Source organism: Coregonus lavaretus (genome assembly GCF_964263955.1).
Source record: "Coregonus lavaretus genome assembly, contig: HAP1_SCAFFOLD_999, whole genome shotgun sequence".
Classification (NCBI taxonomy): Eukaryota; Metazoa; Chordata; class Actinopteri; order Salmoniformes; family Salmonidae; genus Coregonus; species Coregonus lavaretus.
In genome coordinates, this window is record NW_028157599.1 from 119,569 (window position 1) to 143,823 (window position 24,255).

The following is a 24,255-nucleotide window of genomic DNA, read 5'->3' on the forward strand; positions in this document are numbered from 1 at the left end:
ATAGTTACAGTTTAATTGCTGTGATAGGAGAAAACTGAGGATGGATCATGTCACGGATTCAGCCGAGGCTGCTCCTCCTCCTTGCTCGGGCAGGCTTCGGCGTTCGTCGTCCCCGGAGTACTAGCTGCTGCCGATCGATGTTTCGGTGTTTGGTCTTTATTGTTTACACCTGTTTCCCATTATGTTGGATTGTATTCCCTATATTAACCCCTGTCTCTCATTGGTATTTTGTGTGTTATTGTTTGTTGTCATTCCGGCAGTTCTTGTATGTACGGGTCTTTGTGCTTTCCTCCCTGTTTGGAGGTTTGTTGTTTTGTACGTTGATTTTACTGTGTTCAGTAAAAAACGTTGCCAGCCGCTCTGTGTCCCGCTTTTGACTTCGCTACCGCATACACGTCGCGTGACAGAATAACACACCTAGACATGGAGTCAGCAGGAGCGGCGGTGCCAGCTGGATCACTGGAGGAGCGCGTTATACAACAAGCGGCCATGATCCAGGATCTCGGCACCGCCATGGAAGGGGTGATGAACACCTTGAGGCGATGGGAAAGAGGAGGTTTGCCCACACCTCCTCCAACGATACCACCACCATCAGCTATACCTATCACTTCACCTCCGGAGTCCAGTGGGATTCGGCTCTCGCTCCCGAGGGCTTATGATGGCACCGCGGCCGGGTGTCAGGGTTTCCTGCTCCAAGTGGAACTATCTGGCAACCATCCACCCGGTGCCCTCGGGATACGAGAGCGTGTCCGCCCTCATCTCCTGTCTGTCCGGCAAGGCACTGGAGTGGGCCAACGCCGAGTGGGGGGGGAATAGATGCCGCTACAGTCAACTATGCTGAGTTCACCCGCCGCTTCAGGGCGGTGTTCGATCATCCCCCAGAGGGGAAGGCGGCGGGTGAGCGTCTGTTCCACCTCAGACAGGGGAAGAGGAGCGCGCAGGAGTTCGCACTGGACTTCCGGACTCTGGCTGCCAATGCGGGATGGAATGAGAGGGCCCTCGTCGACCACTACAGGTGCAGCCTAAGGGAGGACGTTCGTCGGGAGTTGGCCTGCAGGGACACCAACCTAAGCTTCGATCAGCTGGTGGACATGTCAATTCGCCTAGATACCCTGTTGGCTACCCGCGGACGTCCGGAGTCGGGGCCGTCCATTCCATCCCCCAGCACTTCCGAGCTGAGCCCTATGGAGCTCGGGGGTGCTGGTGCTAGGGAGACCAGGAGAGAGACCAGGAGAGAGTCCGTCCCCTGCACCAACTGTGGCCGCAGAGGACACACTGCGGTTCGGTGCTGGGGAGGGTCTCCTAGGAATCGAGGCAGTAGGCAACGCACTGATGAGTCATTCCAGGTGAGTAAGCACCCAACTCACCCAGAGCTCTCTGTTGTACATATATGTATTAAAGTTGTGTTTCCCGAGGTTTCTTCTCACTCCCAGCATAAGGCGCTAGTAGATTCAGGCGCAGCTGGGAATTTTATCGATCGCCGGTTCACGTATAAGTTAGGGATTCCTATTGTACCAGTTGATGTGCCCTTCCCCATCCATGCCCTAGATAGCCGCCCTTTGGGGTCGGGATTGATTAGGGAGGTCACAGCGCCACTTAAGATGAAGACGCAGGAGGGCCATGAGGAGATTATACAGTTGTATTTGATTGACTCTCCTGCGTTTCCCGTAGTGTTGGGGCTTCCCTGGTTAACATCTCATGACCACAACATTTCATGGCAACAGAGGGCTCTCAAGGGATGGTCTGATCAGTGTGTCGGGCGGTGTGTAGGTGTTTCCGTAGGGGCAACGACGGTGGAAAGTCCGAACCAAATTCCCACCATGCACATTCCTCCTGAGTATGCCGATTTGGCACTCGCCTTCTGTAAAAAGAAGGCGACTCAATTACCACCTCATCGACAGGGGGATTGTGTGATAGACCTCCAGGTAGGCGCTGCGCTTCCTCATAGTCATGTGTATCCTCTGTCTCAGGAGGAGACGGCAGCTATGGAGACACACGTCACCGAATCTCTGAGACAGGGATACATACGGCCGTCCACTTTCCCTGCGTCCTCGAGTTTCTTTTTTGTGAAGAAGAAGGATGGGGGTTTACGCCTGTGTATTGATTACCGTGGTCTCAATCAGATTACAATCAAATACAGCTATCCTCTCCCTCTGATTGCTAGTATGACGGAGTCATTACACGGGGCGCGATTCTTCACAAAATTGGATCTCAGGAGCGCGTACAACCTGGTGCGCATTAGGGAGGGAGATGAGTGGAAGACAGCATTCAGTACCACCTCGGGTCACTATAAGTACCTCGTCATGCCATATGGTTTAATGAATGCTCCTTCAGTCTTCCAATCATTTGTGGAAGAGATTTTCAGGGATTTGCATGGACAGGGTGTAGTGGTGTATATTGATGACATTCTAATATACTCCGCTACACGAGCCGAACATGTGTCTCTGGTGCGTCGGGTGCTGGGTAGACTGTTGGAGCATGACCTGTATGTGAAGGCGGAGAAATGTCTGTTTTTTCAGGAGTCCATTTCCTTCCTGGGACATCGGTTGTCCGCGTCAGGGGTGGAGATGGAGATTGACCACGTTTCAGCCGTGCGTAATTGGCAGACTCCCACCACGGTGAAGGAGGTGCAGCGGTTTTTGGGTTTTGCCAATTACTACCGGAGGTTTATCCGGGGCTTTGGACAGGTAGCAGCTCCCATCACCTCCCTGCTAAAGGGGGGCCCGGTGCGTTTGCAGTGGTCGGCTGAGACGGACAGGGTGTTTAGACATCTGAAGGACCTGTTCACCTCGGCTCCGGTGCTGGCACATCCGGATCCCTCTTTGGCGTTCCAAGTTGAGGTGGATGCGTCCGAGGCGGGGATCGGTGCCAGTCTCAGCGCACGCCTCCAAAACTCCGCCCCTGTGCTTTCTATTCCAAGAAGCTCAGTCCGGCGGAACGCAATTATGACGTGGGGAACAGGGAGCTGCTAGCGGTGGTCCAAGCCCTGAAGGTGTGGAGGCATTGGCTTGAGGGGGCTAAACACCCTTTTCTCATTCTGACTGACCATCGTAACCTGGAGTACATCCGGGCAGCGAGGAGACTGAACCCTCGTCAGGCTAGGTGGGCCATGTTTCTTACCCGGTTTGTATTTAAGCTCACTTATATACCAGGGTCACAGAACGCTAAGGCAGACGCCCTGTCCCGACGATATGACACAGAGGAGAGGTCCATTGAGCCCACTCCCATACTTCCGGAGTCTTGTCTGGTGGCACCGGTGGTGTGGGAGGTCGATGCGGAAATCGAGCGGGCGTTACGTGCCGACCCTACTCCCCCAGAGTGTCCAGAGGGGCGGAGGTACGTGCCGCTCGAGGTCCGTGATCGACTGATATATTGGGCTCACACGTCACCCTCCTCTGGTCATCCTGGTATTGGTCGGACAGTGCACTGCCTTAGCGGGAAGTACTGGTGGCCCACCTTAGCTAGGGACGTGAGGATTTACGTTTCTTCCTGCTCGGTGTGCGCCCAGTGTAAGGCGCCTAGACACCTGCCCAGAGGGAAGTTACAACCTCTACCCGTTCCACAACGGCCGTGGTCTCACCTATCGGTGGATTTTGTCACGGACCTTCCCCCCTCCCAGGGGAATACCACGATCTTGGTCGTTGTGGATCGGTTTTCTAAGGCCTGCCGTCTCATTCCTATGCCAGATCTTCCTACAGCCCTACAAACGGCCAACGCCCTGTTTACTCACGTCTTCCGGCACTACGGGGTGCCTGAGGATATAGTGTCTGATCGGGGTCCCCAGTTCACCTCTAGAGTCTGGAGGGCGTTTATGGAACGTTTGGGGGTCTCGATTAGCCTTACCTCGGGTTTTCACCCTGAGAGTAATGGGCAGGTGGAGAGAGTAAACCAGGATGTGGGTAGGTTTCTGAGGTCCTATTGCCAGGACCGGCAGGAGGAGTGGTCGGGGTATATCCCCTGGGCAAAGATAGCCCAAAACTCACTCCGCCACTCCTCCACTAATCTTATGCCTTTTCAGTGTGTGCTGGGTTATCAGCCGGTCCTGGCACCCTGGCATCAGAGCCAGATCGAAGCCCCTGCGGTGGATGAGTGGTTTCGGCGCTCGGAGGAAACATGGAACGCTGCGCATGTCCATCTGCAGCGGGCTATCAGACGGCAAAAGGCGAGCACCGATCGCCACCGCAGTGAGGGTCCGGTTTATGCACCGGGAGATCGGGTCTGGCTCTCGACCCGAAACTTGCCCCTTCGCCTGCCCTGCCGGAAGCTGGGTCGGCGGTTTGTGGGGCCATTTAAAGTCCTGAGGAGATTGAACGAGGTATGTTATAGGTTACAACTGCCCATTAATTACCGCATTAACCCCTCGTTCCATGTGTCTCTCCTCAGGCCAGTGGTAGCTGGTCCACTCCAGGAGAATGAGATACGAGAGGCTCCTCCGCCCCCACTAGACATCGAGGGGGCTCCAGCGTACTCAGTCCGTTCCATCGTGGATTCGAGGCGTCGGATGGGGGGTCTGCAGTATCTCGTGTAGTGGGAGGGGTACGGTCCGGAGGAACGGTGCTGGGTCCCTAGGAGGGACATCCTAGATCCCTCCCTGTTGAGGGATTTCCACCGGAGTCATCCGACTCGCCTGCTCCGCGTCCTCCTGGCCGTCCCCGAGGCAGGGGTCGGCGCACGGCTGGAGCCGCGCGTCAAGGGGGGGGTACTGTCACGGATTCAGCCGAGGCTGCTCCTCCTCCTTGCTCGGGCAGGCTTCGGCGTTCGTCGTCCCCGGAGTACTAGCTGCTGCCGATCGATGTTTCGGTGTTTGTCTTGTTTGGTCTTTATTGTTTACACCTGTTTCCCATTATGTTGGATTGTATTCCCTATATTAACCCCTGTCTCTCATTGGTATTTTGTGTGTTATTGTTTGTTGTCATTCCGGCAGTTCTGTATGTACGGGTCTTTGTGCTTTCCTCCCTGTTTACTGTGTTCAGTAAAAAACGTTGCCAGCCGCTCTGTGTCCTGCTTTTGACTTCGCTACCGCATACACGTCGCGTGACAGATCAAGAACATTGGACTTACTCCACAGTACTAACTTAAATGACAGAGTATATCGAAAGCACTCAACCGTCAAAGCATTGTTTCCTCAAAATAAAACCTTTTGTTTCTTACTGTTCCTCAAAGCACTGTTGAAAAATATCCCATACAATAATTCCTTTTACAGTGAGGACGAGTGACGAGCTTGGTAATGATAAACTCACAGGAAAATAACTATGCTTTGGAGGGAGAAAACCTAAAGGGAATCGATCCCTTGGTTATCTGTTACTGGCTCTCTGTTGACAGTGCTATTGCACGGTAACATATCAGTCAATACGGTAGCACAAGGTGCCACTTGTGAAGGTTGGCTTTTGGGGTCAAAGGTACGTCACATGACTGCAACTAGGAAACTGGTCTTTGAGAGATATCAGTAGATAGTCGTTTCTGTTGTTGCTTTTAAGGACTATCTTTTATGTTACTTCCTGAAAGTGGTAACAACATGATAAGAGGCAACATGTGAGTACAATTCTAATTATGGCTAACTACTGGATCAGTTATAAAGGCAAGCTTGATAACTGTAAATCCGTACATCTTACTAATTTGTTCATGGAGGAAATTATTCAGACTGAAATTCCACTTTCCTTTTTTAATTATTTATTTATTTTTGTCGTGAAGGGGCTCTCCTAACCAGACCTGTGACAGTGGTGTATCCATGGACCTCTTCCTGCACTATTCTCTTATTCCATCGGTAAGGGGTCTCTCTGTGACCATACAGTACAGTAACATCAAGGGAACACTTTACTTGACACCTGTATTGTGTCACAATACCCCATAACGCCAAGGTGGAATTCTGTTTTTGGATTTTATTACAAATTAATTAATAAACATAATATTCAACCCCTTTTTTATGGCAAGCCTAAATAAGTTCAGGAGTAAACATGTACTTAACAAGTCACATAATAAGTTGCATGGACTCACTCTGTGTGCAATAATAGTGTTTAACATGACTTCCTCATCTGGAAAGTCCCTCAGTCGAGCAGTGAATTTCAAACACAGATAATGTTTTCCAATGCCTTGCAAAGAAGGGCACCTATTGGTAGAAAAAATGCAGACATTGAATATCGCTTTGAGCATGGTGAAGTTATTAATTACACTTTGGATAGTGTATCAATAAACCCAGCCACTACAAAGATACAGGCGTCCTTCTTAACTCAGTTAGTGGAAAGGAAGGAAACCGTTCAGGGATTTCACTATGAGGCCAATGGTGACTTTAAAATAGTTACAGAGTTTAATGGCTGCAATAGGAGAAAACTAAGGATGGATAAACAACATTGTAGTTACTCCACAATACTAACCTAATTTACTGAGTAAAAAGAAGGGAGCCTGGACAGAATAAACATATTCCAAAACATGCACCCTGTTTGCAACAAGGCACTAAAGTAAAACTGTAAAAATGTGGTAAAGAAATGTACTTTATGTCCTGAATACAAAGTCTTATGTTTGGGACAAACACAACACATCACTGAGTATCACTCTTCATATTTTCAAGCATGATGGTGGCTGCATCATGTTATGGGTATGCTTGTCATCGGGAAGGATTAGGGAGTTTTTGGGGGGATAAAAAAGAAACTGAATAGAGATAAGCACAGGCAAAATCCTAGAGGAAAACCTGGTTCAGTCCGCTTTCGAACAGACACGGAGACAGATTCACCTTCAGCAGGACAATAACCTAAAACACAAGGCCAAATATACACTGGAGTCGCTTAGCAAGACCACATTGAATGTTCCTGAGTGGCCTAGTTACAGTCTTGAAAATCTATGGCAAGACTTGAAAATGGCTGTCTTATCAACAACCAACTTGACAGAGCTTGAAGAATTTTTTTAAGAATAACGTGCAAATATTGTACAATCCAGGTGTTCAAAGGTCTTTGAGACTTACCCAGAAAGACTTACAGCTGTGATCGTTGCCAAATGTGATTCTAACAATTATTGACTCAGGGGTGTGAATACTTACAGTGCCTTGCAAAATAATTCATCCCCCTTCGCACTTTTCCTATTTTGTTGCATTACAACCTGTAATTTAAATTGATTTTTATTTGGATTTCATTTAATGGACATACACAAAATAGTCCACATTTGTGAAGTAAAAAAAACAAAAAAACATTTCCAAAATATTCTAAAAAATAAATAACGGAAAAGTGGTGCGTGCATATGTATTCACCCCCTTTGCTATGAAGCCCCTAAATAAGATCTGGTGCAACCAATTACCTTCAGAAGTCACATAATTAGTTAAATAAAGTCCACCTTTGTGCAATCTAAGTGTCACATGATCTGTCAACTGATCTCAGTATATATACACCTGTTCTGAAAGGCCCCAGAGTCTGCAACACCACTAAGCAAGGGGCACCACCAAGCAAGCGGCACCATGAAGACCAAGGAGCTCTCCAAACAGGTCAGGGACAAAGTTGTGGAGAAGTACAGATCAGGGTTGGGTTATAAAAAAATATCAGAAACTTTGAACATCCCACGGAACACCATTAAATCCATTAAGAAAAAATTAAAAGAATATGGCACCACAACAAACCTGCCAAGAGAGGGCTGCCCACCAAAACTCACGGACCAGGCAAGGAGGGCATTAATCAGAGAGGCAACAAAGAGACCAAAGATAACCCTGAAGGAGCTGCAAAGCTCCACAGCGGAGATTGGCGTATCTGTCCATATGACTACTTTAAGCCGTACACTCCACAGAGCTGGGCTTTATGGAAGAGTGGCCAGAAAAAAGCCATTGCTTAAAGAAAAAAATAAGCAAACACGTTTGGTGTTCGCCAAAAGGCATGTGGGAGACTCCCCAAACATATGGAAGAAGGTACTCTGGTCAGATGAGACTAAAATTGAGCTTTTTGGCCATCAAGGAAAACGCTATGTCTGGCGCAAACCCAACACCTCTCATCACCCTTGTATTCCCGTGTAGCTCAGTTGGTAGAGCATGCCGTTTGCAACGCCAGGGTTGTGGGTTCGTTTCCCACGGGGGACCAGTATGAGAAAAAAAAAATGTATGCACTCACTAACTGTAAGTCGCTCTGGATAAGAGCGTCTGCTAAATGACTAAAATGTAAATGTAACACCATCCCCACAATGAAGCATGGTGGTGGCAGCATCATGCTGTGGGGATGTTTTTCATCGGCAGGGACTGGGAAACTGGTCAGAATTGAAGGAATGATGGATGGCGCTAAATTCAGGGAAATTCTTGAGGGAAACCTGTTTCAGTCTTCCAGAGATTTGAGACTGGGACGGAGGTTCACCTTCTAGCAGGACAATGACCCTAAGCATACTCCTAAAGCAACACTCAAGTGGTTTAAGGGGAAACATTTAAATGTCTTGGAATGGCCTAGTCAAAGCCCAGACCTCAATCCAATTGAGAATCTGTAGTATGACTTAAAGATTGCTGTACACCAGCGGAACCCATCTAACTTGAAGGAGCTGGAGCAGTTTTTCCTTGAAGAATGAGCAAAAATCCCAGTGGCTAGATGTGCCAAGCTTATAGAGACATACCCCAAGACTTGCAGCTGTAATTGCTGCAAAATGTGGCTCTACAAAGTATTGACTTTGGGGGGGGGGGGTGAATAGTTATGCACGCTGAAGTTTTCTGTTTTTTTCGTATTTCTTGTTTGTTTCACCCCAAAAAATATTTTGCATCTTCAAAGTGGTAGGCATGTTGTGTAAATCAAATGATACAAACCCCCAAAAAATCCATTTTAATTCCAGGTTGTATGGCAATAAAATAGGAAAAATCCCAAGGGGGGTGAATACTTTCGCAAGCCACTGTATATAAATGAGATATTTCTGTATATAATTTTCAATAAATGTGCAAACATTTCTAAAAACATGTTTTCACTTTGTCATTCTATGATTTTGTGTGTAGATGGGTGAGAAAAAAAGTATATTTAATCAATTTTTAGTTCAGGCTGTAACACAACAAAATGTGGAATATGTCAAGGGGTATGAATAATTTCTGAAGGCAATGAATAAGGCTAAGCTTAAGGGTTAAAAGGGTTAAACGGCTAAATAGGACTACTACTATTGAATAAACTTTTATTTAATCAGGGGAGCCCAATTGAGACCAGGGTCTCATTTTCAATGGTGCCCTGAGACCACAAAGCAAATATAAATTATATTTAAATAATACATTCCCTGGTTTCCCAGAAATTCTGGTTGGAGAATTCCAGATTTCCTGCTTATTCCCTTCTGATTCTGGGAATCCTCTAACTGGGATTTCAGGAAAACCAGGGAATTTTTTGAAAGTTCACGGAATTTTGCAACCCTAGTCTCTGCTCTCTTTTGTGTATTCTACATAGTTCGTCATCGTGGTTGTGCTGTCGGCCCTGCAGAGGAGATCCAGACACCTGCCCATCGATGAGAAGCTCCCCTTTCTCAACAACCGGTTTGGCATTGTTGTGTGAGTCACACCGTAACCCCTGACCCTTTACCGGTCAACCCTTACTGACCCTTAATGATAGAGACAGACACCGGTTTTATCTCAAATCACACCCTATTCCCAATATACAGATGTAGGATCTTAATTTGAGCCAGTTTGCTACAACAGACAAATAATCCTGCAGCAACAGGAAATGTGAATTATTATGTGGATTATAATCCATGGACATTTTTTGTAGGGGTTGATACATTTTTCTTTAGGGCCAATTAAGTCAGACATTTTTAAAGTGGAAATTACAAACTTTAGAAGCCTTTTTAAACCTTGAATACACTACAAGTTTGTATTTCCTACTGTGCAGGAAAATTCTCAGCAACAAAAGAGTGATCAAATTAGGATCCTACATCTGAAATCCTCTATATATAGTGCAATTTATGTAGGGCAGGGTTCTTCAATTCCGGTCCTGGAAGGCCGAAACACTTCTGTTTTTTATTTCTACCTGGTAGTTAATTGCACTCACCTGGTGTCCCAGGTCTGAATTAGCCCCTGAATAGAAGGAGAGGATGAAAAACAGAGGTGTTTCGGCCCTCCAGGACCGGAATTGAAGAACCCTGGAGTAGGGTATGTGCTCTGATCAAAAGTACTAGACTATATGGGGAGTAGGGTGTGTGGCTCTGGTCCTAAATGTTGCACTACATGAGGAATAGGGTGTGATATAAGATTTGAACACTCTTCATCGATACAAACATACTCCTATTACTACACCCTCTCTCTCAGGCCTCTGGACTTCATGGGGAACCTCAGTAACAGATGGTCCTATGGGTTTGCCTTCGGAGCTGTATCCTCCAATGTCTTGCTTCTGTTCTCAGAGCATTACGTAACCTTTAACGTTCCACCCTGGGCCAAAGGTAATTAAGAATGTTTCGGAGTGAATGGAACACTGAACAGGGGTGTGTCAGAATGTTGTTTAGCGAGTGGAACACCAGTGGATCAGGAGTGTCAGGAAACATTAGAGCCTCAGACGGGTCTCAGTCCCTTCGGGGTTTCTCATCTCCCTAGCATCAAATCAAATCAAATGTATTTATAAAGCTCTTTTTACATCAGCAGATGTCACAAAGTGCTTATACAGAAGCCCAGCCTAAATCCCCAAACAGCAAGCAATGCAGATGTAAGAGCATGGTGGCTAGGAAAAACTCCCTAGAATGGCAGGAACCTAGGAAGAGTACTTGATTGATTCATGAATGCCACTGTTTGCTGTATTGTGGACTGTAGCATTGATAATGGTTAGGGCTGGGAGTTTTTCCTGACCACATAGGATAACCTGACATGGTCCTAGTGACAATGCTATGTGCACCACTCTCAACACAAGCATAACTTTGTCTTTGTCTTTGCAGCGTTTGTGTACCTTGTAGGTGCTCTCGAGGTGGGCCTGGCCTTTTTCCCTTTCTTTGCGTGTCTGTCAACCCCTTGCCGAGAGTTTGGGGCTGTTCTGGGAATCCTCTACTCTTTGACATGGTCAGTGCACGTTTGATGTGATGTCATGACGTAGGGTCAGGAGTTTTTACCGACCCTGAGACCTGACCGGTTGAAGTTAGGGTCCAGAGTTTTTTTCTGGTCAGGTAGGGCACATGGTCAGGACGAATATCTCCTGGCTCTATAGGGACTTACAGTGCTGTGAAAAGTATTTGCCCCCTTTCTGATTTTCTCTGTTAGTGCATATTTTTTATACTGAATATTATCACATCTTCAACCAAAACCTAATTTGAGATAAAGTAAGCCTGAGTTACCACCACCACCATGGTATGAGGTTCTTACTGTGGAATGAAGTATAGAGTTTTTGCCAGACATAATGGGACCCATCTCGACCAAAAAGCACCTGTAAGCACCTGGATGATCATCAAGACTATTGGAAGAATGTTCTATGGACAGATTAGTCAAAATTATAACTTTTTGGATGACATGGGTCCCATTATGCCTGGCGAAAACCATACACTGCATTCCACAGTAAGAACCTTACACCAACGGTCAAGCATGGTGGTGGTACTGTGATGGTTTGGGGATGCTTTGCTGCCTCAGGATCTGTATGACTTGCCTTAAAAGAAGGAACCATCAATTCTGGTCTGTATCAGAGAATTCTACAGGAGAATGTCAGGCCATCCGTCTGTGAGCTGAAGCTGAAGTGCAGCTGGATCATGCAGCAAGACAATGATCCAAAACACACAATCAAGTCCACATGAAAATCGTTAAAAAGCAACAAATTTGACGTTTTGGAATGGCCTATTCAAAGTCCAGACCTAATCTCAATTGAGATGTTGTGGCAGGACTTGAAACGAGAAGTTCATGCTTGAAAACCCACAAATGTCGCTGAAAAAAGCAGTTCTGGAAAAAAAGCAGTTCTGAAGTTGGCCAAAATTCCTCCACAGCGATGTGAGACTGATCAACAACTACAGGAAGCATTTGGTTGCAGTCATTGAAGCTAAAGGTGGTACAACCAGTTACTGAGTGTAAGGGGGAAATTCCTTTTTACACAGGGGAATTGAGTGTTGCATAACTTTGTTAATTAAATAAATAAAATAAGTATATATTTTTTTGTTATTTGGTTCCCTTTATCTAATGTTTTAGTTGAAGATGTGATAACATTGAGTATAGAAAATATGCAATAATAGAGAAAATCAGAAAGGGGGCAAATACTTTTTCACAGCTTGATTTAGTCATTACAGGAATTGCCCAGCTATATGACTGAATATGAGTTGTAGTGATCTTAGGGCTCCCTATAACAGCCTGTTTGGTTTTTATTTGCAGGATAATCATCACACTGTGGGATACAGTGACGTGTCCCACTGGTAAGGTAGGTGAGTATTCAACACGCCAACACATAGTCGTTTACCCCCTCCATACAGAATACTTTAAACAATGCGGTATAACAGGCTGGTATAGCAATGTGGTTTAGCAACATATACTGCCTGCAAGCAAGAGTACTGTAGCAAGGTGAAAATAAATATGGATATCCACTCTTCTGGGAAGGGATGACCAACTACCCGTAAGATGATTGTGTGATAGAATGTGTTGAATCCCTTTTCTGTTACCGGCATCCTGGCATGTTAGCATAGAAGTGAAAATGGGAAAACGCCTGTTTGAATAGCAGACAAAAGATGTCTTATCCTAACGTCATTGGCATTGAATACCTGTTGTTGACTGACGTTCAAATGCTAATATATATCCTTTAGTATATTTGCCAAGTCATTCATCTCACATATAGTTCATAGTACAGTATGTGATGTCATTGCATTCCATAATATATATTTATCACACATGTCAAATGAGTTATTTCTCTCACTTACTACATTCAAATGCTATATCCCTTACCATATTTGCGAAGTCATTCATCACTGTTTACAGTAGGTGTGGCTGTTAGGCCTATGTACTTCTGCATCTATGACTGCCATGTGAACATGAACTTGTACTCTGCAGATACTGGGTAGTCCCCAGAAGCTAGTCTACCAGTGGCCGACCATTTTGTCTCTCATCTTCCTCCTGGGGCGGTTCACATACATGCTGGTCAAGGCTGTTCGGATTCGCCTCCAGCTTGAAACTGAGGTGAGAATTTCAGTTGGAGATTACCACATCCGTTTGAGGATGTGTGTCAGTGAAATGGGGAAATGAATCCCAATAGCGTATATCAGATATGATGAAAGACATACTTGTGTTATTCACGACTCATTTAGAATATCATGAGCTTCAGTTTATGCCACCCTGCAAATGTTTTTGACGTCCCTACAAGGGGAGAGGTCTAGGTTAGCATTACTGGTCTTTAGCATGCCAAAAGGTCTTTGGCATGCCAGACTTTGAGGAGCAATCATCCAATGAATGATGAGTTTGTCTGTTGACAAGAATCTTCTTTCAGGACCAAGAGCAGCTAATCCAGTGTCACCAGGCCAAGCATGTACAGAGGTTGTTGAGGAGGAGCCCTATTGACCGGTAGGACAACAGTAGGAGAAATACTGGCTCCTAATTTGCCCTACATAGGGCATTAGCCCTACATTCATTAACGGTGTCCTATGTAGGGCTAGTCATTTCAGTTATTACCATCTCAAGTTACAGACATATAAATATAATATATATCGTGGTTATTTAAAAGTAAATCATTGGTAACAGCCTGTCATGCCTTTGATACATACACGACCATTGGCCTGGTTTCAAAATTAGGCCTACTATGTTCAACATGTGACATAATCTTTCACATTTCATTGTTGGTCATGCAAACATTCAGTATGAACTGGTTGTGTGTCTTAAATATTTTTCATGGAGTGTTAAGAATGGTTTCGTTAAATTCCGGAATCTTTTTGATAGGACACTGGAGGCCAGTTGGTTCCAGAGGAGGGTCTATGACTGGGACCCCCACTTCAAGTTCCCTAACAGAATGATCGGCACATCCATCATATCCCTGATTGGCCTATACACGGTTAGCCTTGTTATATGGGAGGGATTAGGCTTTTCCTCAGTGAATGTGTTATTTTACACCTCTTTGATGTATTTTATTTGACATATTTTAGTGTGCTTCTAACTGTGTGCTTTGGGTGCGTCTGTCCTTCAACAGATGACTTTGGCTGACTATAGTCTCAGTGACTATGCGTTTGATAGATTGGATGTTCTGAAAGACCAACTGAAGAAGCTGGCTTCTTCCTGCAATGAGACAGAGATGTTTGTAGCCATGATCCCCCAAATAGAGGAATTCGCTGTCGTTGCCAGAAGTAAGGTGGATGGTTTAGACTATTGTGTGTGTGTGTATGCCGCACCCACACTCTTAGAAAAAAAGGTGCTATCTAGAACTTAAAATGGTTCTCCGGCTGTCCCCATAGGAGAACCCTTTGAAGAACCCTTTTTGGTTCCATGTAGAACCCTTTCCACAGAGGGTTCTACATGGAACCCAAAAGCGTTCTACCTGGAACCAAAAAGGGTTCTCCTATGGGGACAGCCGAAGAACCCTTTTGGAACCCTTTTTTCTAAGAGTGCAGAGTTTGCCTGAATATCTGTACCATTATCATTCATCACTCTGCATAGTTTACGTATTAGTTTGTTTGATTGATTGATTTTCCAGAGTCCTGGCTAGCCACAACCATCTTTGCCAGCCTAACGTCTGTGTCATACACATTCCATGTGTTAGCATGTTACCGGTATGTCCTGTTTGATGCAGTTATTCCATATGTCTACACAGTATACATTATGTAAATTGGGTATGGTCTGTTAATATTATTAACAGTATCTGTTAGTATTGCTGTTATAATTCTGGCCCTGTCACAGGAAACATCTGAAGAGACTGTGGGCGGGGAAGAAGGGCTTTCTTCCTGAGAAGTTCCATAATCCCACTTCAGCAGTCAGTGTGGTGAGTAGCAGCGCATTCCAATTCCAGAATGTTCCACAGAATTATTGGGAATGTTAGTTGTAGTGTCAAAATATTTAAGAGTCATATTTTGTAACATTACTTACAGGCTGCCATCACAAGATACTCCGGATGGCAAATAGCATTTACTTTGTGGGGTAAGATAACCTTTCGTCTTCCTTGTGAACTAATTGTTAAATGTACAGTTACTAGTGGTAGGGAGGTAGCTCAGTTGGTAGAGCATGGCGTTTGCAACGCCAGGGTTGTGGGTTCGATTCCCACGGGGGGCCAGTATGAAAAATAAAAAAAGAATAATGTATGCACTAACTGTAAGTCGCTCTGGATAAGAGCGTCTGCTAAATGACGTAAATGTAATGTAAAATGTAGTGCAAGAGCTCTTTCAGCCCATATAATACATATAGGGGATATATAGGATGAGACATATACAGTCACCTCCAAAATGATTGCCACCCTTAATAAAGATGAGCAAAAAAAACTGTAAAATAAGTAATACAAATATTGAGCTATATTGTATGCTCCAAAAATTCTAAATTATACTAATACAAATGCGCAGAGAAATTGTTTGTTTAAGTAATAAAACAAAATCTCAAAAAGATATCTGTGAAAATTATTGACACGCCTGTTTTCAACACTTTGTGCACCTTCCCTTTTCAAGGATAACAGCACTAAGCCTTTTTCCTATTGTGATGAGGTGTGAATGACGGCGTCAGGCGCAGGAGGTAAAACACCGAAATCAAACGTTTATTCAGTGTACAATAATGTAGCGCATATAGCGACAGAACGAAACTAGCACAAGGGAAAATCAACCGTGGCTGTATACAAGTAAAGAGTAGCTCAACCGAGCTACTCACTCTTTATTTTATTTATTTATTTTATTTCACTTTTATTTAACCAGGTAAGCCAGTTGAGAACAAGTTCTCATTTACAACTGCGACCTGGCCAAGATAAAGCAAAGCAGTGCGATTAGAAACAACAACAACACAGAGTTACATATGGAATAAACAAAAACTAAACATACAGTCAACAACACAATAGAAAATCTATATACAGTGTGTGCAAATGTAGTAAGTTATGGAGGTAAGGCAATAAATAGGCCATAGTGCAAAATAATTACAATTTAGTATTAACACTGGAGTGATAGATGTGCAGAAGATGATGTGCAAATAGAGATACTGGGGTGCAAGTGAGCAAAATAAATAACAATGTAAATAACAATATGGTGATGAGGTAGTTGGGTGGGCTAATTACAGATGGGCTGTGTACAGGTGCAGTGATCGGTAAGCTGCTCTGACAACTGATGCTTAAAGTTAGTGAGGGAGATACGTGTCTCCAGCTTCAGAGATTTTTGCAGTTCGTTCCAGTCATTTGCAGCAGAGAACTGGAAGCGATGGCGGCCAAATGAGGTGTTGGCTTTGGGGATGACCAGTGAGATATACCTGCTGGAATGCATACTACGGGTGGGTGTTGCTATGGTGACCAATGATCTAAGACAGGGTTCTTCAATTCCGGTCCTGGAGGGCCGAAACACCTCTGTTTTTCATCCTCTCCTTCTAATCAGGGGCTAATTCAGACCTGGGACACCAGGTGAGTGCAATTAACTACCAGGTAGAAATAAAAAACAGAAGTGTTTCGGCCCTCCAGGACCGGAATTGAAGAACCCTGATCTAAGATAAGGCGGGGATTTGCCTCTCACAACGAGCAATCACTCACAAAGGACAAGGGGGCAGAGGGAACGCTTATACACAGACTAATGAGGGAATGAGTACCAGGTGTGTGTGATTGACAAGACAAGACAAGACAAATGGAGTGATGATAAATGGAGCGGTAGTGGCTAGTAAGGCGGTGACGACGAACGCCGAAACCTGCCCGAGCAAGGAGGGGCAGCCTCGGCTGAATTCGTGACACCTATAATGCTTTATGAGATTGAAGAATAGATTGGGAGGGATTTTAGATAATTTATACATACAGACTCTTTCCAGATCCTTGATATCCTTTGGTCTGCGCTTATGGACTGCCCTCTTCAATTGAAACCACAGGTTTTCAATGGGTTTCAAGTCCAGAGCCTGAGATGGCCATTGCACCTGGTTCCAATCCAAGTGCCAATGCCGTTTAGCAAACTCCAGGCATTTACATTTGTTGTTTGCTCTCAATAAAATAGCCTATTGACATGGAGTTGGCGTAGAGTTGGAAACTGTAGAGTTGGAAACTTGGTGACCCCAAGATGTGACATTTACATTTACATTTTAGTCATTTAGCAGACGCTCTTATCCAGAGCGACTTACAGGAGCAATTAGGGTTAAGTGCCTTGCTTAAGGGCACATCGACAGATTTTTCACCTAGTCGGCTCGGGGATTAGAACCAGCGACCTTTCGGTTACTGGCACAACGCTCTTACCCACTAAGCTACCTGCCGACCCCAGTGACCAAGTTCTGTAATTCTCCAACTATGGCCCTTGGATTTTTTGATGCCTCCCGACCCATCTTCCTCACTGTATGTGGGGACAAGATACACTTTGTTCCTCTACCTGGCAAGTTTACCACTGTTCCTGTGGTTTCAAACGTCTTCATTGTTGCCCTAATAGTGGTAAGTGGTATATTTGTTTTTTCAGTTGTTTTTTTTGGTACCCATTGCCTGATTTTATGAAAGTCAACAACCAGTTGTCTCTTTTCATTTGTGAGTTATTTGCCTTTCCCCATGGTGATGGATGACAAATGGATTTCACATGTGTGTTACCTCATTTTTATACCCAAGTTAAACAGGAAGCCATGGAAGGCCACAATACTGTCCCTTAAACTGAGATTAACTTTTTGAAAGTAGAATGTTAATGCATATTTTCTTTTGTTTGATTTTATTTATAAGCATCTTTAGGGGTGCCAATAATATTGACCGCTATCTTTTTGAGATTTTGTAAAAACTTCTTAAGCAAAATCTCTTTTTCCGAGCTATTTTATTAGTATAAAAGTATACAATTGTCCTTTTTTTTTTTTGGGAAACAGTATAGCTCAGTATTTGTATTATTTATTTTAGTCTTTTTGCTCATCTTTATCAAGGGTGCAAATCATTTTGGAGGTGACTGTAAATTGTTATTTACTGGATAGGTAAAAGATAAATAAATGCATTCTGTTTATATGAAAGTTCTCTAATTTGTTCCAGGTTTTCTAATTGTTCACTTTGTCCAGTTCGTCTTTGCGTTGCTCTTTGCCTACGGAGTGGTCCTCCCCATCCAAAATGGAAGAGTGTTGGAAATGTTGACCAACCTAGGAACCGTTCTGTAAGTGTACTCTATGGGACAGTTTCCCAGACCCAGATTAAGCCTACTCCTGGACTAGTGTTTTTGAGTCCAGGATTAGGCTTAATCTGGATTTGGGAAACTGGCCCTTTAACTGCTTTAAACAGGATATAACTATTCAGAAATAACATATTTTCAAGGAGCCACTCAGTTCATATTCAAACATGTCACTGGTATTTCTTTACTCATTGAGGGTCAACGTAACACATTTCCTGGTATGTATGCATATCCAAGCAGTGTGAGTTTCTTTATCCTGTATACAGTAATGTTCTCTCCATCAGTTTGACCATAGGTATCGTTATAGGATTGGCTATACTACAGGGGGTGCTGGTCCAAGTGTTCTTCCTTCAGGACAAGATCTCACCTTCAGACAGGAAGAAACCTCTGGCACTCAACAACAGGTACAGTATTATGTAATAAAGGCCATACCTCTTGACCTAACGTTCACCTTAGCCTACTGGTCACCTGTCATTCACCCATCACAACTATACCCAGTTACAATCTATGGTTAGTGCACTTCTTTGGAATATTCACACAAAGAAATAAGAAGGCTTAACATTTCCTTAATGAAAGGATTTCAAGGAACCTGCTGTAAGGACATGGTGCATGATAAAACACCCACATTTAGATGTGTACTGTACCACAGGTGGTTGGTGGCACCTTAATTGGGGAGGACTGGCTCGTGGTAATGTCTGGAGCAAAATTATTGGAATGGTATCAAACACATGGTTTCCACATGGTTTCCATGTGTTTGACGTCATTCCATTCGCTCCTTTCCAGCCATTATTATGAGCCATCCTCCCCTCACCAGCCTCCACTGTACTGTCCATATCATACTGCACAGGTCAACATTTTGACAAATATTGGTATTGGATTTTCTGATTTACATAATAAGATCTTTTTACAAGTATTTTTCTTTACCCAGAGCTATTTATTTTAGTTTACCTTAGTTACACAAGCTTTTCTTAACCCAGGGCTAACACTAGGGATTAATAATAGTGGTTCTAACCTGAACGCTAAAGCCCCCAAGCTAATGTGAAGCGTAAAACACAACCAGTATTTACAAGTTAGTCTTACATGTCTCTGGTCACAGACTTGAGGAGATTTTTATGGGTTGACACACAGCATTTCCCCCAAACCAGGGCTAGTTGACCCTCATTATGCATAAATGTGTAGCACAGACAATGTGCAGTCAAGCTGTTCGCACACACATGCAAGAACACAGACACACAGACACACACATATGCCGTGACCCCACTTTGACAATGCATGTTCTGCATACATATCAAGAAATACATACACTGAGTATGAAACATATTAAGAACACCTGCTCCAGGTGAAAGCTATGATCCTTTATTGATGTCACTTGTTAAATCCACTTCAATCAGTGTAGATGAAGGGGAGGAGACCGATTTAAAAAAAAAAAAAAAAAAAAAAAAAAAAAAAAAAAAAAAAAAAAATTAATAATAATTCTAAGCCTTGAGACATGGATTGTGTATGTGTGCCATTCAGAGGGTGAATGGGCAAGACAGAAGATCTAAGTGCCTTTGAATGGGGTATGGTAGTAGGTGCCAGGCACACCGGTTTGTGTCAAGAACTGTAACACTGCTGTGTTATTCACGCTCAACAGTTTCCTGTGTGTATCATGAGTGGTCCACCACCCAAAGGACATCCAGCCAATTTGACAAAACAGTTGCAAGCATTGGAGTCAACATGGGCCAGCATCCCTGTGGAACGCTTTCGACACCTTGTAGAGTCCATGCCCCGACGAATTGAGACTGTTCTGAGGGAAAAATATTGGGAAGGTGTTCCTAATGTTTGGGATACTCAGTGTACATCTATGGTATCTCCCCTCTAGGAAGGCGTTCCTAATGTTTGGTATACTCAGTGTACATTGACATTACACTCTATGGTATCTCCCCTCTAGGAAGGCGTTCCACAACTTCAACTACTTCTTTTTCTTCTACAATGTTGTGATGGGCCTGAGTAACTGCGTCATGCGTCTGCTGACCAGCTGCGTGGTGGGCACCTGGCTGGTGTCACGCATCGACCGTACCATCATGCCGAGGGGATACGAGTCCATGGACCCTGGTCAGTTTAGTGACCTAGTTAGGGCCCAGAGGTTTTCCCTGACCACCTGACCAAGAAAAACTCTGCACCCTAATTAAAGGCGATAACTAAAGCCCATAGTTTTTTGTTGTAAACTCATACAGGTGCAGCTAAACACAAACAGGTGATTCAATCACTGTAATATACTGTAAGTATGTAGCCTTGCACGAGCCTTTGCCTGTGCAAGCAAGAACAGCTCATAGGAGCAGGAGCCTATCTCTCCTTTCTGTAGAGCGGGGGTAGGCAACCCTGTTCCTGGAATGCCGCAAGTTCTGCAGGATTTTGTTCCAACTCGGCACCACACCAGACCAACTGAGCCAATTAATCAGTTCAGTGATTGCCTAAATTCAACACACCTGGTCTTCCAGGTTGGTTAAATCCAAAACATGAAGTGACTGTGGTACTCCAGGACCAGGGTTGCCTACCACTGCTGTAGAGTGAGGCAGCTTGATGTGTACAAGTACACCCCTCGGACAGGAATCTAGTCCAGGGTTTCCCAAACTCATTCCTGGGGCCCACCCTGAGTGAACCTTTTTGTTTTTTGCCCTAGCACTACACAGCTGATTCAAATAATCAAAGCATGATGATGAGTTTAATATTACAGGACCTGTAATATATGATTTATACATAAGGTGGCCGCATTTCACAGGATTTTTATGACCAAGATTGTGTGGCAATTACATAGAATAGAATGTAACTCTTTGACTGTCTATTTTAGGATACAGCACTTGGATCGGGATGATTTTCTCAGACCACTATCACAACAACCCTGTCATGGTGTGTTTCTGCCATCTTCTTCTATCCAACACCCTGGAGAGACAACAGAGGACCACAGAGGCAGCATCGTACTCCACATTCAACAACACATCTTCGCCAGGTCAGTTAACAGCAAGATGTCATGAACACACCTGCAGATCAAAGAATGGGATGTTTAAAAGATCATTTAGGTTGAAGTTTCTCATAATGTGAGTCTATATTAGACTAAATAGTCCTTGAGAAATCAGAAGGTTCTGAGAGCACAAATCAGTCTAAATTGAAATCACACAAATCATACTAACCTCCAGTGGTGTAAAGTACTTAAGTAAAAATAATTTAAAGTACTACGTAAGTAGTTTTTTTGGGGTATCTGTTCCTTACTTTACTATTGATATTTTAGCAATTACATTTACTTTTGATACTTAAGTATATTTAAAACAAAATACTTTTAGACTTTTACTCAAGTAGTATTTTACTGGGTGACTTTCCATTTTACTTGAGTAATTTTCTACTACGGTATCTTTACTTTTACTCAAGTATGACAATGATGTACTTTTTCCACCACTGCAAACCTCAGTAGCCCAAAACAGACTGTTGATCAAAACAGACAAATGAACAGATCCTGGACCCCTCACAACTCAAGTGACATTTGAGACCTGAAATATGAACACTAGGACACGTAATAAATATTTGTAGATAATGTCAGTCTCTCTAACACCACTGTGTTGTAGATTCAGCCTGTGGAAGCCGGGCCAGGCGGCGATGGATGCTCCTCTACACCCTGATGAAGAACCCACGACTGATCCTCCTGAGGAAGAACCGGACCTCCTCCAGTCCCACTGACCACCAGGACACTGTGGTCCAAGCCTGGCTGCTGGTCTCTCAGACCGAACATATGGGACAGGCACCAGAGACCACGGCCACAGCCACTGCAGTTACATCAGATCAGACGATGACCAATGGGCAGGCATTAACTGACTGATTCTGCTTATGGCTTATACATGCACATCCTGAAATAGTGTAGTACAATAATATGGTATGGCATTTAGTAGACCTACACACATTGAGGACACCTTTTGGCTAATGAGTGCTACATTTGCTACTACAGGCCAATTTTTCTATAGGCCAAGCTCTTACAATGTATTGTTTTGTATGTGATGAATAATATGATTAATGTGAATTCGGAAATGCCTACATAATTACTCGTACTGTGAAAGATGATAGGACAAATGGGCCACAGTTATGCTTTTTACCTCATAATGGTCCATTTGTTTTAAGTAGGCCGCATAGCTGTGGGAAGTAGAGGTGCTGAGGGTGCTGCAGCACTCCCTGAAAAATCAGAATTAAAAATCTATATATATATATATATATATATATAAATAAAAATGTATTTAAAAAAAAAATACTCACAAAAGTAGTGCACTGGGCCTTTACTAGTATTAGTGGACCAATATATATGCCTGTAGCTCAAGCAACAACAACAACATTTCAGCATCTCTGCTTTGGCAAAAAAGCTAGTTGTATAATTAAGAACAGTATCTTGCAGGATTCAATAGTTGGAGTTGTAAGAGTTGTTGCCCTGTCCCTTTGTCTGTGATTGTCATTCTAATGGAAATCCAGAAAGAACAAAACCCTGTCCTCACATTAAAGGTGCAAAGTTATGGGCAAAGACACAAAACATCCACATCAAATGAAATATTTGTATTGATCAAATAACATGGAAAACAACCACTTTTTGTGCAATATTAATTTACCATCCCTACAAACCCCTTAAGGTAAATGTACATTACTGTATTGTACATAGGCTGGTCATCTAGGTATGTACCTGTAGACTTTCCATCACCATGAAGAAAAACAATGCACAATATAGTAATTGAGTACATTGAGACATCAAGTGGTTTGTGATGTGATGTGTCTCAGTTGGTAGAGGATGGTGCTGGCAATGCTAGGGTTGTGGGTTTGATTCCCATGGGGGACCTGTATGAAAATGTATGCCCTCACTACCATAAGTTGCTCTGGATAAGAATGTATATGAAAAGGAATGAGTAGACCATTTCAGTTTTCACAAAAGTAGTGCACTGGGCCTTTACTACTCCTGTATTAGCAGACTGATATCTAAGTCTTCAGCACCTAACATTTATTTTTCTGCATTTCCCCCTTCCCCTCCCCCCAAGCCACACATAGTGTATATAGGCCACAGTCAAGTGTATTTCAATATGTTGATATTCTGGTTGCATCAATGATTGTAATTGAGTATCTTTGACTTGAAAATGAATGATTACATTTATGTAAATGTCGTACAATAAAATAAATAATATATTTACTAAAAGCTGCAATGAATGCTGATCATTATTACATTTGACCCCCTGAACTTGAGGGCACGTGGGCGCGCCGCACGCGAATTTTCATTTGAAAACAATTCTGAGGAGCCAGTGACCCAGCAAAGTTTGTTAATTGATTGAAGCTAATAACAGTCCCAGGTAATCTGTATTGCTAACCAACCAATATGAAATACAAAGTATTATACGTCCTTGGACTTTTAACAATAGCCATGTAGCTAACGTTAGTTTGAAGCCTGGATACTTTCGTTACAAGAACTTCCAGTGAACTTGCCGGTTAGGCGCCAGTTAACGTTAGCAGACGTTGGCTAGCTAGCATATTTAGGCAACAACGTTGGCTAATGATTTTTAAGGCTATAGCTTATTCGTAGACAGTAATATAGTGCAAGGACTGACATTGGATACAGTAGCTCAGGACAATGGATGTTTATAGGAAAAGTTACTTTAAACATGTTTGACCGCCCAAAGATCGGCGTCCTCCCATGACAAGTGCCACACACACACTAACGTTAGTTATCCAGTTCAACCCTTCAATCAAAACAAACTTTTACAACCTTTCTAAACATCTCTGCTGCAATCACCACTTTAGTTTAGTTGGCTAACAACAAACACTGGGAAGCTGTAGCCTAAATGGGCAACCGTATAGCTAGCTAGTTATTGAGCTGGTTGTTATAACGTTACATATCTACAGCTATTTAGCTAGCATATTTCTCAGTAGTTGAGGCCTTGGTAAGTGTGTATACTTGTGTGATTGGTGACTAGAACATTACTGACTTATAATTTAAGTTGGCTCCATTTGTTTATTTGTATTTAAGGAACAAAATGGCGCTTTAATACAAAGCAGCTAACGGTACTAATTTTGTGTTTACACTGACAGCTGTCTTCTTCATTGTGTTCTTGACCAGGTGTCAGG

The 24,255-nt window shown here is 43.6% G+C and overlaps 1 protein-coding gene across 2 annotated transcripts; it reads left to right on the forward strand.

Moving 5' to 3' along the window:
• Nucleotides 1–5,403: 5,403 nt before the first annotated feature.
• Nucleotides 5,404–22,365, forward strand: stra6l (STRA6-like). Of its 2 annotated transcripts, XM_084199251.1 has the most exons (18): nt 5,406–5,532; nt 5,692–5,764; nt 9,372–9,472; nt 10,226–10,356; nt 10,843–10,963; nt 12,251–12,296; nt 12,920–13,045; nt 13,353–13,426; nt 13,799–13,910; nt 14,046–14,199; nt 14,547–14,622; nt 14,750–14,831; nt 14,938–14,986; nt 18,003–18,120; nt 18,420–18,539; nt 20,066–20,229; nt 20,966–21,124; nt 21,735–22,365. In XM_084199251.1, exons 1-18 carry the CDS (start codon nt 5,489–5,491, stop codon nt 21,983–21,985), a joined length of 2,001 nt encoding a protein of 666 aa, XP_084055377.1. In that variant the 5' UTR covers nt 5,406–5,488; the 3' UTR covers nt 21,986–22,365. The 2 variants fall into 2 exon arrangements, with proteins under 2 accessions (XP_084055378.1, XP_084055377.1); XM_084199252.1 differs by lacking the exon at nt 20,066–20,229 and having other exon boundaries at nt 5,404–5,532; nt 21,735–21,928.
• The last annotated feature ends 1,890 nt before the right edge of the window (nt 22,366–24,255 follow it).